The 18,230-nt window shown below is 39.6% G+C and overlaps 1 protein-coding gene across 2 annotated transcripts in view; it reads left to right on the forward strand.

The window, feature by feature from the left end:
• Window positions 1–18,230, forward strand: part of TGFBR3 (transforming growth factor beta receptor 3) — a 127,873-nt gene that overhangs the window by 45,737 nt on the left and 63,906 nt on the right. For both annotated transcript variants that reach the window (XM_032192806.1, XM_032192807.1), the window contains one exon: window positions 5,551–5,735. In XM_032192806.1, the coding sequence (XP_032048697.1) occupies window positions 5,551–5,735 (185 nt within the window). The remainder of the gene's footprint in view (window positions 1–5,550; window positions 5,736–18,230) is intronic.

An 18,230-nucleotide genomic window follows, 5' to 3' on the forward strand; every position in this document is an offset into this window, starting at 1 on the left:
GCAATGACTCTTAAGCTCTTCAGTTCAAGAGAAAATGACTTTTTTTCTCCTCTTGCTTTTCAGAACCTTTTTTGCTATTCAGAACTAGTTTTGAGGATCCTACCTCTTTCCTTCTTGTTCCAGTTTTCACTGTCACTAGTTTATATTAAAAATGCCCTTAAATTAACCTTCTTGAAAACAATTTTTGTGAGTCTGCCATTTGGGCATATTCAAATCTCTGCTCTGATAGCTATCCTCCTCTAAGACTTGCTCTACAATGTTCAAAATGATGAATTCTAGCAGGATCTGCTGTAATTTATATTGCTTTGTACCTGACAATGCAGAAAATCCCTAGTGTTTCTCAAGTCTGGATTTGGAATTTTTGTCTTTATGTATAATGACTGTGTATGTGTCATTCCCTCACTAAAAATCAATTAGGATAAATCTGTCCATCTAAAGAGTGTTATATCTCGTTGGTGTTGTTTCAGTCTTCCTGCCGCGTGTGTGGAAACCATGCTAATGTACTGTGGAACCCACAGCACAGATTTGTGCAATTTGCAGGAGCTGGTCACACTTTTCAGCTGACAACACTAGAAATCTCTATGGAAATATAACAAAGTATATTAGCCTTTACTATTTGAATAAAATCCATCATAGTTCTGAGCTGGTCTTCGGCTGCTACTTGAGGTATACTCCACCTTTGTATTCACTCCCTTTTCTGCTCCTTTGTTAGAACACATGCTACTCATTAGTAGCATGGATGATATGGGAAATAAGAATGTTGAAATTGTATTGAATACCTTCCAGATGATCATATCAAACAAAGTTGGATCTGCATGAAGATTGACTTTAAAATATTCATAGTATTTTGGAGTGGAAAAATAATTCAATGCTGATCAGTTTGCTAAAATTCTAAATTCACTAAATGTTTGCCATCAGAAAACACGTTTACACTAAGTGGTTCTTATAAAACTACCTAACCTGCTTATGTTCTTCAAAAGGCTTTGCAGGTGTTAAAGAATTAATCTTTAATTGCAGTAAGAGCCAGGATTTGCTAACAGGATTGAATGAATATATAGTCCAAAGCAGTGATATTTAAACAAAAGCCAAATAATGACTGTGTGAACGCATTTATATCCTCAGTAGAGGAAAGACTGAATTCCAAAGGCTTGTAGCCACACTAGGATGTACACACTGGAGGTTACAAATCTGTGAGCTGTAGGGATGAGGTGAAAGAGAGTATCTGTACATGCCTGTAGCTGAAGGGGTAATCCTGATGAATCAGCTGAACAAACTGGCTCTTAAGCAGCAATCATTTTGAGTTTTAGCAGGATGTTAGTGTCACCAGTGCAGGTGAAGTTGTCAAGAACAGGATGTGGGCCAGCAGTGAGCAGCTGGCAGAAGCTGCCAATCTCAGCACTTGTGTATGGTGAAGCAGCAGGATTGTGAAGCCCAGGCAGGATGAGGCTGTGGTTTCATCTTGGCTTTCAAACACAAGCAGGCAGAGTGGAGGTGATAAACAATCAGATTAGTAGTGTCACAGAAAGGGTTTTCTGGCTGTTTTTTTTTTCTTTTTTTTTTTTTCTTTTTTTTTTTCTTTTTCCTTTTCTTCTTTTCTTTAGAGTTGTAAATGCACGCTCTTTAGGATTCCAGCTACCTAGAGGAAGTAACTAGCTCTCCAGTCACAGGAAGATGTCAGGGAGGGAAGGAAGGTGAGCAGGAGGAGTCTGAGAGGAGCCAAACAGAGCAAGAGCAGTTAATTTGGAGACAGGAGACCTTGCTGGAGTGAGAGTGCCTGGGAGTGGCACCCTGCTCTCTAGAAAAGTCCTGTAGGTGTAGTAGGTAGTGCTGGAAAGAAATGTTAACAAGTATTGAATGAAGTTCAAGTTGAATGAAGGCAGTTCTGGTGTGTGGGTCATGTAAGAATAGACTAAAATAGAGCAGAAATAGAGAGAAGGTGGCAGAAGGAACTGGCTCATGTCATGTACAAACCAGCATCAGTGGACTTGATGATACAGACTCCCTTCACTTGGCACTAGCTCCAGGCATGCAAACGTTACGCTCAGCATGGCACTACTGCCCTGGCTGGTGGTTGGGCAAATACGCAAATTTCAGCACGTGAAGATGACTGTTTGGTACTGCCAGCACATTTAATCACAGAATCACCTAGGTTGGAAGAGACCTCAAAGATCACCAAGTCCAACCTCTGACCTAACACTAAAAAGTCCTCCACTAAACCATATCACTAAGCTAATGAGACAACGTTCATGAGTCTTGAGTTCTTAGGAAGCATAACGTGGAACTGGGACATAACTACACAAACACCTATGCAAAACTTTGCAGAAATGCAACATCTAGTGTAAGCCTCTTTGGTACTTACCCCACCATAAATCTTTGTATGTGGGTAATCTGACAGCAGATGTGGTTTGAATACAATGGAGCTAGCCTCCAGTAGTTATTCTGATCTCTGGTTCAAATTTCAAGGACTTTTTCTTGGTCAGTAACAAGTCTGGACTGAAAACAACTCTGCCAGAAGAAAAAACTCCCCTTCTTCCTGTCTCCCTCCCAGAAATGTTGATTTCTGGGTGGCTCAGAACAACTCCAATTTGAAGGAAGTGGTGCACAGAGCTGACAGAAATCTCAAGGAATCAAAAGAAAGTATTGAAGCACGCATATAGTGGCAACATCCGGAGCGTAGTTGCTCAGGAGGCAGAGGGGAGGGGAGAACATACGAGGGTAGGAGCTAATGTGGGGCTGGAGGCAGGCTGTGGTGGTGACGGGTAGTTGGAAATACTGCCGTACCTGCACAGTTGGTCACGCGCCGCGGCACGCCCCGGGCTGGCCTGCTGGGAGCCAGCTTGCATGCACAAGTCATGGAGCTGCTCTGGTGCCATTGGAGTGCTATGGCAGTGAGCCCTGTCAGGGCTGGTACTGCTGCTCGGGCACGCTGCCAGCGTGGTTACACAGCTTTTGCAGGAGGTCTGGCCCTCCTCCAGCGAGGACGGAGCTCAGGCAGCATGGGCATGCCTTTGCTTGCCCTTCATTGTGTAGATAAGCTCAGCTGCACATGGTTATCCAGGATGTGAACTTCTACTCCCTCTGTGAATGTTTCCATTTTGCTAATAGAGCAGCCTGCCTTGCAGAGAGGGCTTTCCTAACATGGGCTTCAGGTGCCAGGCAGGGAGGCTGTTACAGAAAGCCTGTTGCTGTGTCAGTTCACAGCTGCACCTCCTGCTCACTGCCGTTTTGATGTAGATGGGTCCAGTGAGGAGGAATCTGCATAGTCTCCACTAGTGTGGCAGGCTTGTACAAGTAAAGACCAGCTGAAGACTGGAGGGAAGGATTCGTAGGAGAACTGCATGGAAGCAGGTAGTCAGGAGGGAATCCGTCTGCCAAGAGGGAGGTACTAGCTCTTTCTCTTCAACCTTTGCTAAGAAAAGCGTGCATTCTTTGTCAGCAGCTCCATTTCCGTCTTGTTCCAAGTCTTACAGTTTTTTATTCCTGTGCCAGACTGTCTTATCTTTCTAACTGTCCTTTACATAGAGACTGCTATCTTGACCAAACACCCTGGTATTCTTTTTTTTTTTTTTTTTTTTTTTTTTTTTTTTTTTTTCACTCACATGTGTGTGTAAATGTTTTAATGTTCAATTTCCCTTACTTTGTGCTCCTGTATGAGAGAGGCATCTTAACGAATGTCATCTCCCTCCACTCTGGTCTGCAAGAGAAAACAATTCCCTAAACCAATTGACGCACATGTTTAGAAATGTTTTTTTTGTGTTGATTGTATAATAGCTTGTTCTGCTACAGGATGTGCACACCAGTGGTTGGGCTCATTGATCTGCAGGTTCTCTGATCTGCATCTGCAAATCAGGAAAAGGAGCCCTTTCTACTGCTGATATTATTGTTATTAATTCTAAAGTTTCATCAAGCGTTACAAAGGGCAACATTCATTGCTTAGGCTGCTCTCATCTTATATGTGTGCTTTTAAAAGGAGGTTAAAAAAAAACACAACTAAAACCAAGTCTCCAGTCCCCCAGGCTGCGGGTCAGTGCTACTCCTTGTACACAGTACGAAGTTTATCTCCTGCACCCCAAGCACAGGCATGTGCAATCTATGCCTGGAGCACTGCCTTTGACAAAAACTCCTGTTCTTTAGGAGCTGGCAGGATATGTAGTATGCACCGGTGGGTTTCAGGAACATCCCCTTTTGCAGGACAAGGCATGCATGACCGAAGGCATTGCAGAAATCTCACTGTTATAAGTGGCTTTGCTTTTTCTACATAAATTCCGTTTTAAGATGGGCTTTCTGACTTTAAGTGCCCAGTTGCTGACTGTATCTTGGGTGAACTGTATTTGTAACCAGCAAAGTATAGGTCAATCTTAATGTAATTAAACATACACGTACAACCAGGTCAAATGATGTCTAGTGCTACGATAGCTGGATGTAGACTTCACAAAACCAGCAAGAGCTGTGCTATTTGATCATTTGAGGATTTTCTTTAACTATGAACTTTTATTTAGGAACAAACAAAACCATTTTACTTTAGTTGCAGATGTATGCTAGCCAGAGAAATGAACTTTATGGTCCGCCTTTGAACTGACCGGTTCATCTAATTCTTATCTGACTGACTTTTGTGCAAATTAGGAGTTAAGTCAATTGACATTCTCTTGTGACCTGAATCAAAAACATACTGTATCTGTTACTGTCAGGGGTGGGTTTGGGCCATTTTGGAAAAGCAGGGCTGCTTTTCATAAATATTTGTCTTGCTTTAGTTTCCTGAGATATAGTTCAAATGTAAACTGCTCTGTATGTTTCAGCTTTTGTGCTAGCTAGCTATATCACATCACACTGTCTCACATACTATATACAAGTATGGCACTACATCTTGCTGTGGTGATTATTTGAAAGGGCGTACACTCTGTTTTGGACTAGATATCTGTTATTAGTGTAGATAATTGCAGTCAGGCACAAAATAGAATCAGTAAACAAACATTTCATTTTATCATGTGATAAATGTCTACTGTTTTATCCAATTTATTTGAACGATGTTCACTATAAATCAGCACTGCTTCAAAAGCAACAAATCCAACTTGCCCTAAAGTGATTACTTTATACTAGAGATTAACGTTTCATTGTTTTGTATATGTGGTTGCAATTTTCAATGTTTGGGGATAACAATGTTTGACATAAACAAATAATTCACATCTAAGACTAAACAATTCCTCCTACCACCCTCACTGTTGTTTTTCTCCTTTGCGGTATTTTTGGGCTTCTTTTCTTTTTTAATCCTTCATTTGCTCTCTGGTAAAGACAAGACTACCTTCCATTTTGGAGTATGTACTTTAAATTTAGACTTTCAAAGAGAGAAATGAATTAACAATTTAGCATATACAGAAGAACTTAAAAGGACGATTAAAATATTTATTTTTTTTTGTAATGTGGAAAATGAACATGAAGCTTGTTTGTGTTCCTGTTTGTTCTGTGACCAAAAGGGACTTTATTATTTGATAGATGTAACATATGTATTGCTTTCTTTCTCTAAATGTAGCACATCTGTATAATCTTCTGCAGGTCCTGTGCCTAGGAGCGAGTGTGTCTTATCACCTGTTAACAATTCGCACCCAGTCCATGCTTTACTGGAGAGTTTTACCGTCTTATCTGGCTGTGCAAGCCGAGGCACAACGGGCCTGCCACAAGAGGTGCATGTCCTCAATCTCAGAAATCCTGAGGAAGGTCTTGGCCACCATGAAAGAGAGGTAAAGGGGTAGTTGCTTTTTTTACAGATCCCTGGCTATGTGTGTCTAAAAATGGGATTGTTCCATGTTTATTTGCTGAATAAAGTTATTTTTGAATTGTGAACAGCAAGACTACAAAGAAGCCTGCACAATTTGTATGGATACTGTCCACAGATGCTTTGCGTGTCATAAGACTAAACCACTTCCATACCCAGTCATTCTCTCCATCACCTTTCACAACCACGAAGTATGGTTTAAAAAGTCGGTGGGGTGGGCAAAGGAAATAAGAAACAGATTTGGATCTACAAGAGGCCTTTACAGAATTGGCTGTCTTCAAAGCTAGATCGTTTACCTAAATGTGTTGTAAATTAACATGAATACCTTTGGATCCCTGCCATGACCACTATAAACAAATATTTAAGTTCAGATTTTTTTAGCCCTGTAATACATCCTTAATGCTTCACTGAGGGGGAAATGCTGAACAGAAATCAAGTGTTACTGACTATGGTAGTTCTTCAGTACAGTCCAATTACTTATTTATGTACGTTGCACTTGGAGGGACTGTCAAGAACTTCAGCTGCTCTGGAAGCAACAGCTTGAGAAGAAAATTTTTGATGTTAGCTTGTGCTGTACTGTTGTTTACTCTCAAAACACATCAAAACAGAGTGCTGAAGTGAAAAGAAAACATTGCATGCCATGACAGCTGAGTTTCTTAGTTCATGTTCTTACAGTATTACACATACAAATCCTGAGCACTGCTTCCTGTGAGAGCAATGTGTATGTACAAAATTAGTAGAGTTAGTAATGAGAGAACAAAGATGATGATCCAGCAGATGGAAACTTAGAAAAAGAGCTATATTTTTGCTGGGAGAACTTTTAAGTGGAATCTTTTATAGTGTGTTAAATTCAGGCAAATACTCTTGGCCATAATCAAAGCTTTCACTAACTTTGATAGCCGTGTGGGGTTTGTTGTATGCATCCATGGAACTTCAGCTGTTGTATACATTTTCACTATTTACACTGACTAAAATGTCTAATGTATGATGAAAAACTTATTTATTTTTTAAGTAGGCATCTTAATGGTTGCTCTTAATCAAAAACATCAGATTTACTTCTGTTCATTCCATGACAGTTGAACTGAAAAATTACACTTATTTTGTGTGGGGCTGAGAATGAGGAACAGAGATTTTGTTGTTGTCTTGGAGTTTGCAAGGCACAAGATTGTCAGTGGAAAAAAAGGTAGGTATAGTAATTTCTTTGGGCATGTAAAACCCATTGTAGTTATTTTTTTTTTCCAATATAGTTTCCTATGGAAACTAAAAGCCTTGTGTAGTTCTGCTATGTATTTGTCAGAGCCTTTCTCATCACCCAAGAACTTTTAAGTCCATTGGCAAGTCTTAGACAAATTTGGTCTGACGGGTAGGTCTCACAAGGTAATCACAAGTTCTGTTGAAAAAGGGGCAGAAGAGTGCCCTTGCTGTAGGGACACGATGTAGCATCAGTTTGTAACCTCTTAGTTACCAAAGGGTGCCTGAGCATGGGGGGAAACTGGCTATAGCTGGAGTTTGTACCTCCCACGGGGCCAGAATGAATCAAATGCAGGGCTTAAATTTGCATAAAACTAAATTTCGCCCTGTTTTGATGTTCTTAGCACTACTTGTGTAACAGTGTAGTTTGACTGCAGTTATGCATGCACAATGTGAACTAGTTTCACTTGTGCGCGAGGTTGCAGACTGTGCCAGTACTGTCTAATTGTCTTGACAGAATGATAGAAGTTTTAAATATTTGGCTTTGAATAAACATAGTTGCTGTCTAGGAGAAAGATGCTTTGTGCCTCATCTAACATGCTAACATTTTGAAAGCAGTTTGCCACAACTGTCTTTTCTGCACACCTCTGTGGTGTACTAAAGTGTAGGGCATAGAATGTATTTCACAATGTGTAGCCCTTAGCTTCCTTCACCCAGCTGTTTTCCAGTTACAGTCCTTGGAGATGCCTGCTCTGAAAATGAACAGGAAGCTAGAGCAAGGTTTGCTGGCAACAGTGTAGAGCAAGAGAGAACAAACAACTTGGAAAGAACAGTTTTTACTTAAAGGATCAGTCAGAAAACAAAGCAGAGCAAATGTTATCTCTTTCCATTATTGTACAAATGAACTCCAAATGTCCTTTTGTCTTAAAGTAGAAGGTACCCATCACCTCAAGTTAAATTAGTTTGATTTACCAGCTGAGGTATTTCCTGTTGCCTGCAAAGCTGATAGCAAAGGTGGAGATATGTCATACAGTATAGCCAATGTACTCCAGCATAAAAATAGTATTTTTGTTTGACAGTACAAATCTAGCTAGAATCTGCAGCACTGAAAGTGCTTAAAATAAATCATGCATTTATTCAGAGGCTGGTTGAAGTTCTAATAACATAAAGTGCAAGGTCTGAAAATCTCTTAAGCAAGGGCTTGCTTTGGGACAGAAGAGGTTGGGTTTTCTTTTGTTTTTAACCTACCCTGTGTAGATGCTGCTGAATTAAACATTCTTTACTTGCTCAGAGGAGTACAAACTTCCCATAGCAAATTTGTTAGAGGACTTACACATTAAACATACATGTATTTGTGCAGTTATCCTGGTTCTCTTGAATATGCAACATATGTGTATGCATTAATTTAATACTTGGCACATCTGTACTCTATACAGACAAGCATTTGCAAATTTAAACATAGGAAGGGTGGCTAATGCTGAGGGAGGGCATGGCAGAGGTGTGTGTTCCTCCTGTAATGCTTGTAGACTTTTTTTGTAACAATTTAGTAAGGTTTGGGTACTTTTATCTTGCCTGGAAATGGAAAATCTAGATAAACTGGAAATGTATTATGTATTCCGACTTCCTTGCAAAACTAAATCAGTAATTTATCACTTTCAGGTTAAGGCTGAAATCTCATAAATATAAGGTCATATGAAATGCTGTAAGCATTTATTTTTATTTTACTTTGTTAATCTTTGTTGGGATGACATCTCGTTTGTTGAGACTGTCAAGACATTTTCTTCAAGAAAGACCCCCAAAATTCCAGTCTTTTTGAAGTATTTCTTAGAACTGTCTTTTATCGCAATTCATATTGGCCGTGCTTTATCATAGGAAATAGAATACGGGTGCATGTAATAGGCACGAGTGTTTTTATTAAGCTTGGCATGAAGAATGCAAGCTTTTTTGTTTGTTTTGTTTGATCGAATATTCCTGGGGAAGTGAGTGCATGTGTGCAGTTCTGCACTGATCTGGGTCTCAGCTGAAAGCCAGGAACTACTGAACATTTACAGGGACTTTCTCTTTGGCTTTGGGTGTCTTTACTATTTGAGTTTCCCAGATTGTAGAAAAACTTACTTTTTGTGAAACCGCTCATTCTGAGAAAGAATTGTTGTTTGTGAAGACAATTGTATTTCTAGTGATTTGCACCAGAAAAATATGTATAGAAAAATTTAAAAATATACTTTGAGATTAAAATCACTCCTTAAATAGGTATATTATCAAGTCTTAAAATAATGAAGAATTCATTATTAAATGACATACATGTCATTTGAGTTTCCCTGAGCTGCTTCAGGCATGCAGCCACACTTGGAATAGTTAAAGGGGGGGGTGGAAGCAAAGGGATATAAAATTAATCTCATGTGAATACTTAGGACTGAATACATGTGACTACACGGAATCAGAATTCCTGGCAATGGATTCACTATTGTTTTCGTTGACATCCTCATCCTCAATAGTTTTAAGATGTTATGCCTGATGCAGATTTTTAACATGTTATGTGAAGTAAAGGCAGGAAAAGCAAAGATTCATCTTTATTTTCATAATTTTTGAGCAACACTGCTGAGGCTGTAATAATTGCAGAGACTTCTCACTGTTAAATCAGTGTTACTTGGAAGAAAAAAATCATGATGATTATTTTCCTTTGAGAGCAAACTTGGTATGAAAATGTGTGTTAGTTTCTATAGAGCAGGCTAATTATATAGCCAGGTACTTTCTAGGGAAGTAGCCTCAGATTCCTGAGCTGACCTGCTTATAGTCATAAAATGATAGGCAAAATCATTTAAATCTGATATTTAAGTATTTTCTGAAAAGCTTGTGAGTTGTAAAACTGGAACAGGAAAAGACACTGAAACGGTCCCCTGATAACATATTTCTACATCCGGATGTTTGCTATGCATCCTGAATTCAGGATAGTTCTTCTCTGTCAAAATGGTTTTGTATTTTAGGACTCTGAAGATCTGGACAACAAGCATAAAATCCTGGTTCATTTTGCCTATTTTTTTCTACATTTGCTATATTTCCCAGTGTGTTAATTTTAACTACTTTCAGAAGCTTGCTTCAAAAATTATTCTTAACATACTGTTAAGAAATCAGTTTTAGCTTTGAGTTGTACATTTGCAAATGCTAGGTATTACATACTTTATGGAAAAGTGCTGATTTATGAACCTAAAATTGCCTAACAGCTGTGTGTCCCAGCTCTTTATACTGTCTCAAATACTTTAAGATATGCTGGCAAGTGGCTTACATCAACACTTACTTTGTATAATGCATGTGGAATCAGAATAAGTGTGCCTTTGGCATTTTGTTGCTTTCCCAGTAGGTATTATTAATTCATTTCTTCATCTTCTCTGTGGGATTATGACCTTGCAGAAAGGTCCACGCATGTACGTAACCAGGTGGAATTCCATTTCCTGAATTATGGAAGTGTTCCCAGAGTAGAAGTTTCTGGAGAAACAGCATTACAGGCATTATTTTGGCACTTCAATTTCCATGCTAATTCTCCTAACTTCAAATGTTGAGACAGTTACCTTGCTCCCTTTTTCACACTTCCTCCTGGTTGTACCTGTTAACTTTCTTTATTCTCCCTGCACAATTAATATATTGTGATTACCTTGTGACTCTTTCTGTCCTTTGGGTTCTAGATTTCTATTTTTATTTATAATTTTCAGAACTAGATGCCTTAAATTACTCAAATTACACCACAGCAGCCCTACTGTGGCTGCATCAAGGAAAATATTTGTTTCATGCTTAGGCATCCAGAGATCTGGGAACAGCCTTGAGATATAGCTTTGATAAAGGGGTCACTTTCTGAGTGCAGTTTAGACACACAAACCTGTTGCACCAAGACCTTGAGTTCTTGTCAACAGCAGGCAGGAAGGGTATTCAAGGTTTGTTATTTGACGGCTGTATTTAGTGAAGTTTTTGTTACCTAGTCATTTGTTTTATTCCACTTTGTTTATTTCTTCTTCTAAAAGTGCTTTTTTAAGAATAGGTTTCAATTAAGTGGCAATCAAATGCCCACGTTGGAGTGTTTTCTAAGACTCCATAATCTCAAATACAGTAAAACTAAGATCAGCTGCTTCTTCCACTCTTGCTTTTTAGTGCTGAGCTCTTGATGTCAGCTTGACCAGATGCTTTCAAATTGGCCAGAAAGATGGGCTAGTTTGGTTTGAATTTTTGAAGCACCCTGCAGCATGGCCTTAAAAATCTTTTGGCAACCTCCACTTGCTAATGTGATTATTCTTTCCTCTTCCAAATTAAAATAATTGGACTATTATCCTATGCATTGCTAAGCCTCTTGTTTTAGTGTGATAGTGCATTGCCAGAATTTGTTGCATCTGCCCACTGCTCATCAGCTGTGGGACAGTGGGAAGCCAGTGCTGCTGCACTTGGGCACATTTGGTAGCTCTGGTAGACCAAAGCCTTTTGTTTTAAAGAAAAAATAGTTGCTTTTCTAGAAGACGCTTTCAAAGAAAAACAAAGCACTGTGCCTCTGCCAAAGTACAGACTGGATCTCAACATTGCAAGGGTATTTTGCTGATTTTGCCTCTCCACTTTCTGAAGACCTTTGCTTGGCCATGGTAATGGATAGCTAGTCTGACAGCAGACTTGCAGGTGGCAATGCAAAAATGTGACAGGGTTTTGGTATATGCAGGGTTTTTGAACCAGGCATGGCATGAAGTACCTATAATGAGTTGGCTTGAGAGCAGTGGTGCAGCTGGAAATATTGCTGTCCAGAAAGGGGGCAAGAGTATGAGGAGAGCAGCACGTTGCAGGAGCCAGGAGTGTGCTGTTAGGGGGTCCAGGCAGGTGTTGAGTATGGCAGTGAGCATGGTACTGGGCTGGCTGACTGAGAAGTGAAGCCCAAGATAGAGCTCGTAAAGCCTAAAAATACTGCGCCTTTCTCAGGGGGTGCCATGCCTACTGAAAGCAGCAACTCCCATGCAACTAACAGATTAGTGAAACTGGTATCTTAATTGCCTTATTTGATGGACACTGCATTGCCATGTCTCTTAAAAAACAAAACAACGACTAAAAAAGACACCTCAGCCTTAATTTAAGGATCTCTCACAACTGTCTTCTCGCCTTTTCTCTTTGTTAGCACTTTGAAGCATCTGTGCTTGCATAAAATACAGTCTTGGATGTGGCTTTTTCATCTAGTTTGCTCTGGATTGCAGTCTTTGTGGGTTGTTTTCAGTCAGCTCAGGAACTGCTGGTCATTGAATTTGGCAATCGTTCCCAGTTCTGCCCACCAGAAGTGCCAGAGGAAGTCATGTGTCAGCTGGAAGAGCTTGTTTGCACAGAGCCTGGTGTCCTGCAGAAGTATTGTTTGAAGCCTGTCTACTCTTAAAAAGGCCACAGTGACTTCTCATGACTTGGAAAGCACTGAGCAAACCCTTGGTATTTTCTGTTTTTAAAAATGGGAATGTTTATTGCACGCAGAAAATGAGACTTATTCTTAGCTTCACAGAGCTGCTTGGAACGGTGAGTGAAGCAATGCCAAGGCCCACCACAACAGGCTAAAGGGTTCAAAAGAAAAAAATGTCAGAATGTCTTTTCTGATTGCTTGAATTGCATGTTTTTGCTGACTTATTAAAATGGCCCGTTGGAAGCTGAAAGTTGGAGCGTCTAACATTTACTAATATTTGTTTTCCTCTGTTGTGTGTGCCCACAGATACTGATTTGCTCTTGCAGGATTGTAAAGAGAGCTGGGCAGCTGCCACGGTCTTTACTAGAAGACTTACAAGTCTTTGCTTTCTTCCTCCCTCTCTGCTAGTTGTGTATAAGCACACTGTGCACTGTGTTCACACGTTCTTTCAGGCAGACGCACATGTTTTGATTGAGATCATAAGCTGTGATTCACATTCTTGTTCTCCCCTTCCCTCCTTAAAGCTTGGAGTGGCTGACATGGCTTCGAGTACTTATAAATCACTGCTTTGTCTATCGTTAGTTTCCCAAGAAAAGATAATTAAGAAAGTGATGGTATTTCCAGGAGTCCATTTATATCACAATCTTGATTGGCAGGTTCCAGTCTAGCTTTGGGCTTGTGTGTGTGAGGGAGATGTTGAAGCAACACTTGTCATGAGTGGCCATGTTTATGTTGTTCTCTGGAGTGTCTGTTTGAACCAAAAGTTGGAATTGTTCTCCAACCTCCCAGCAGCAGGGAAAATTTCCAACATAAATTGTATGGAGCTTGCTGTGCCAGGTAGTCACTTCAGCTGCTCTCCTGTATCAGCCGAGAAAGTAAAAGAAAGGGGGAAAGATAAGAGGAAGAAACAGTTACTTTTTTTTTTTTTTTTTTTTTTTTTTAGCATATGTAGATTGTGCTTTTGCTAATGCTTTTTATGTACCTAAGTTTGTGTTTCTCTAGAGGAGTTTCTCATTTTCCCTGTGAAACAAAACCAGAATGCTTCCACAGTGGTAAAACTTATTTAAAGGAGAAGATGCAAAAATAGCACCACCATGGGGTACAAATAGATGAAATTCAGGTTGCTTAAAAAAATTTGAAGGAATTATAGGTAATTTATAGTGGACAGTGTGTCTTTAGGAGTTGCCTTGGCAGTTTAAAATACAGAAATGTTTTTGTTGTGGCTGGAGTTCATGTCATAGATATGATTAAGCATGACAGTAGTGGTAGCATCTCCAGGAGAAAAGGTAATTTTTGGTGATGATCCAAATCTCATCAATGAGGAAAAAGTACTAAAACCTAATACTTTTCTGAAAATGACCAGTGTTCTCTAGTCCTGAAGATTAGTTGAAGTCTAGCTTACTCTTCTGTGATCGAATTGAAGCAGTTTTTTCATTTGTTCTGCATGGACACAGTCTGTTCACCACCATGCAGGTGGTGAAGTGAAAGTTTGAAGCCTTTTTGGACGTTACTACATATGCTGTTGCTTAGCAGAGAAGCACAGTGGCACTTGCTTTTTATTTTATTTTTTTTATTTTTTTCAGAACATGTATTGGAACACATTTTCTTTCCTCCACTGCTTATCTGGGTTTCAAGCGATACTTAGACTGGGGTTAAATGGACACGGAGAATGCACCTGAAGCTTTATGGAAAAACCTTGCAAACAGGAAGGTGCACTCTGTTATTACACTATTAGCTGGAAAGCAAGCCAGTTTTCTTCATTAAATCTCTTTTCAAGCAAGAATCAGAAAGACTGTGTGGATAAAAAGTGCTTAGAATGACATCATTGTTCATGAAAATACTTGTGTGACAGCCTCATTTACATCTTTTGGAGGATTTTGTCAGGTTTTCATGACTTTGATTCTGCAAGTATACTAAATCCACCTACATAGGTAGTGCTGATAAACTGAGAAAATTTGGTTTCTTAGAACTTTTTAAAGTAGTAATGTAATTAAAGTAGTAATTTAATTAATTATGAAATTAATTATATAATTATTTAAAGAAATTAATTCCATTCTCTAAAATATTCCCAAAATACTGTTTTGTTTGCAGAGACTAAAATTTATTTTTTTTTTTTTTTTTTTTTTTTGAGGATGAAAAAAAATTTGGAAAGAATGAAGATCTACCGGATGGTAGGGGAGTAGAAAGACAATATATTGGTTACAGTTGTTTAAACTTTTGAGAGCAGTTCCCTTTGCATTTAATTTCTGTTACCACTTGTGAGTGTATGCCTTAGAGAAATGCTTGCCCCATGTCTCAGGCTGGTGGGTTACTGACAATAAAGTAAACAAAGCTGTTTCCTAAATCTGGTGTTGCTGCATAAGTTTTCACTTTTTCATGCACACACATGCTCTTCTTTACCCTGGCTTGGAAAGCAAGAATTCGGTTTTATATGTCCAATAAAAATGTGAGCTCCGTATTTTACGCTTCTCTATTTGACTGTGCCGCTTCAAAAGACACCTGCAGAATGGCATTTCTGTTTTCCAGTTATCTGCACCTATGTGTGGTCTGGCTGCAAAACCTTTGAAGAGCAAGGTGTGTTACACGCAGAGTGGTGAAACCCTTTGTCCTGCAGTCTTCCATCATCTATTTCATATATATTGCAAGAGATCTTTTCCTGCTTTGTGAAGCCTCCGTGTCGTAGCATCTTCCCCTTCTCCACCTGCAGCTTTTGAAATAGCAGAAAATAAGTTGTTCAGCTGTTCAGGATTTCCACTCGGATTTGGAAATTCACTGTTCTGATTCCAGTTTTGCCATGATGTTCTTAGAACACTGTGTTCAATGTGAAGTCTGCATGGTGTTTTCCAGTTGAGGTGAACTTGCTGTGTCTACACTCAGAGCTTGTAAGAGATGAGAGAGTGCTGACACCGAGTCTTTGAACCTGGATTAATTTGATACTATGACTAATAAGACCTGGTGAGAGGCAAGGTATATCAGCTGCATTAATGCATTGCTGTGGTATGGTGCACCTTCTAGGTGGGTGCCTAGCACACATCTAAGTTGCTAAAAATACAGGCTACAGGAACTTCTGTCTACCTGGAGAAATCTGTGTAGACTTGCTCAGAATGCCCCAGATGCCTTTAAGGAAAAAGGTCCTGTCATAATTTTGATCTTTTATTCGTGTAAGAAGCATTTTCTCTGGGACAGGAGCTGGGTTTTAGAGGCTCATAGAGCCTCCAACATGGCAACCCCCCATGACTCCCCCCTACCTTTTTTTATAATAGTGTTAGGTAACATTAATGCAAGTACTCAATAATAGTTTCAGGATGGGGAAAGGGAGAGGAGTAGGAAATCAGATTTCACTTTTCAGCCCAGGTAATTCACCGAAGAAAAGGTAAAAAAAACAAAAAAAACAAACACATTTATGTACAAGTAGATACAGAGCAGAATATTATCTGGGGAAACATTTCCTATTTCTACGCACTTTGTACCTTAATTGTTAAACTTGCAAGTCTGATGTGATAGCATTTTGTGAATAGGACAACATTAAGCAGATGCTGTACTTCAGGTTTGCAGGATTGGATCTTGTGTCCTTAGATCTAAAGACAAGAAATTTTCCCACAAAATGTATAAAAGGAGGGTTTTCCCCTTGAGATTCATTATACAGCATGTGAACAGTATTGACATCTACTGATTTATGCAAAGCTGAGCGAGATGTTTTGTTTTCAGGTTTCAAGTGCTGGGAAGCCTGACTGCATTGTGGAAGGGCAGATGGCACAGATGGTTTCACTTAATCTTTAGGAGCCCAAGCATCTAGTTAGGGTCAAAGCAGGAATGGGCACAGGGGTCCCAGCCCATGTGGTGGTGGGCACGGGTTTTCCATTGCACCAACAGTGGGGGCTGGTTGCTGTGAGCAGCCCTTGTTCCACAGGTGCCCAAGACAATAGGGATAGCATCTGAAGATTAACTGTAGCTGGCAGAGCAAAGTACAGATGTTTGCACAGAGACTGACTCTCTGCTCTATTTGTTGCAGCCAGAAGTTTTTGAAACTCATTTTACAGCTCTCTGGTTCTCCAAACTATATAAAGAGTTGAGATAATGTTGAAGACAAAAACTGGTTTGAGATGCATACACACAGGGAAAGCTGGATGTTGTGTTATGCAGGTAAAGGAAGTTAAAGTAGGCAGTTGACACATGTACAGTCTGTAAGTGAAATGTATGATAAACTCTTTAGGTTATAATTTTACAATCGTTGGAGAAATAGTTGCATTAATGCAAGTATGACTTGCTGCCCTTTGTCTTTTCAAATACCTTTCCTTATATAAACTAGCTTTCCTTTTTCCACTTTTGTTACTTCTGCACTGTGGAAGTAATACCATTTGCTAGTGCAAATAGGACTTCAATAACTGTCCTGCCTGTTTGCCAAGTCTTTTTGTTTGTTTCTGGGATAGCTTTGCATTACTTAGTTTTTGCATTACTTAGGTATTTGCATAAATGATTAACATCTAACATAATGTGATTACTTTTGGCAGCTCCTGCGTAAAATAACAACTTTGGAACACCAGAAATGAGCAGGCTGCATTTTTGTCTAAAGATAAGTTATGTGGCTGAGCTAGGGGCAGAAATGATCCAACATTTTCAGAAAATTAGAAGCACTAATTTAGAACATCTCTTTCAGAACTTTCTGATGCTGTATGAGCTGTTGTGCTTTCTGAATAGACTCTTCAGTGACTTCGTTTCCAGTAAAAACTTACAGTGCAGTTGCTTACCCTTGCAGTTCTGAGGAGAAAGTTATCACTGGTGCAGTAAAACATCAGTTGTGAAGCAGATACAAATGACACTGTTGCCAGGTACTGAGCAGTTTGTCTAGTGCCATACAGCGTGCCACATACTCTTGTTGTGATGTTTTTGGTCATGTTTTAGCACTAATTTTATTTGTAATTTTTTTTTTTTTAGTCAATTGGCTGGACCAGTTGAATTACAAATCCTTATGAAGAGATCTAAATGCGCTGTAATTCCATCCTGTTACATGAATCCTCAGCTGGGTCGTTGAATGTCTGGGGCTAGAAAGGTACCAGAACTTAGGCTGGAGGGAGAAGAGAGACTACAGATAGCAATTAAATATGCTGTAAGCTCCCCGGCTTTTGTTTTGTTTTCAAAGTCTGTGTGCCCATTAGAATATATTGCTTTGCTCGAAGCGCAGCAGGTACCGAAGTTTAGGGGTTATGCTCTGTCATCACTCAAGGCAAAGGAAGCTTTACTCTGTTATTCCTCTTTAAGAGACAAACATTGGGGTTGACATTTTTCCTTAGACATTAATACTGCATCTTCGCATTAAGGTCACCCTCTGGGGAGGTCATCCATACTTCAGGATAGTTTGTTAGGGCATGTTGGCACACACATGGTGCAGGACTTGAATGTCTTGATTTGTAAGTTCTTTGGGGATGGAGCTGTGTGTTGTGCTTGCACTGTATCTAGCACAGCACACCCTGACCTTTAGCTCCTGTTGCAGGACAAATTAAAAAAAGAGAGATTTCAAGCACCTTATGGTCAAAGGTTTCTGGTAGTACTTCTTACCGAAGAGTGTGCAATGAGCCCTAGACCACAGTTGGGTTGCCCTTATCAACCTTTCTGTTCTCATACCCTCTCTTTGGTGGGCCCAGTATTCCAGTTTGGGGGGTACCTCATAAAGTTCAGAATATTGCACAACAGCATTCAGTTTTTATTAGATAACTTATGGGACCTGGCTTAATGCCATGAGTTTCAGTGGAATTATGCCAGGGTGAATATTTCCCATGATTTTCACAACTGAACTATAATTGCAGTTCAGTTGATCTGTAGAACATGGGTCAGAAGGTCCAGGCAATGCCAATCCACTTACAG

The sequence above is a fragment of the Aythya fuligula genome, chromosome 8 (genome assembly GCF_009819795.1).
Source record: "Aythya fuligula isolate bAytFul2 chromosome 8, bAytFul2.pri, whole genome shotgun sequence".
In the NCBI taxonomy this organism is placed as follows: domain Eukaryota; kingdom Metazoa; phylum Chordata; class Aves; order Anseriformes; family Anatidae; genus Aythya; species Aythya fuligula.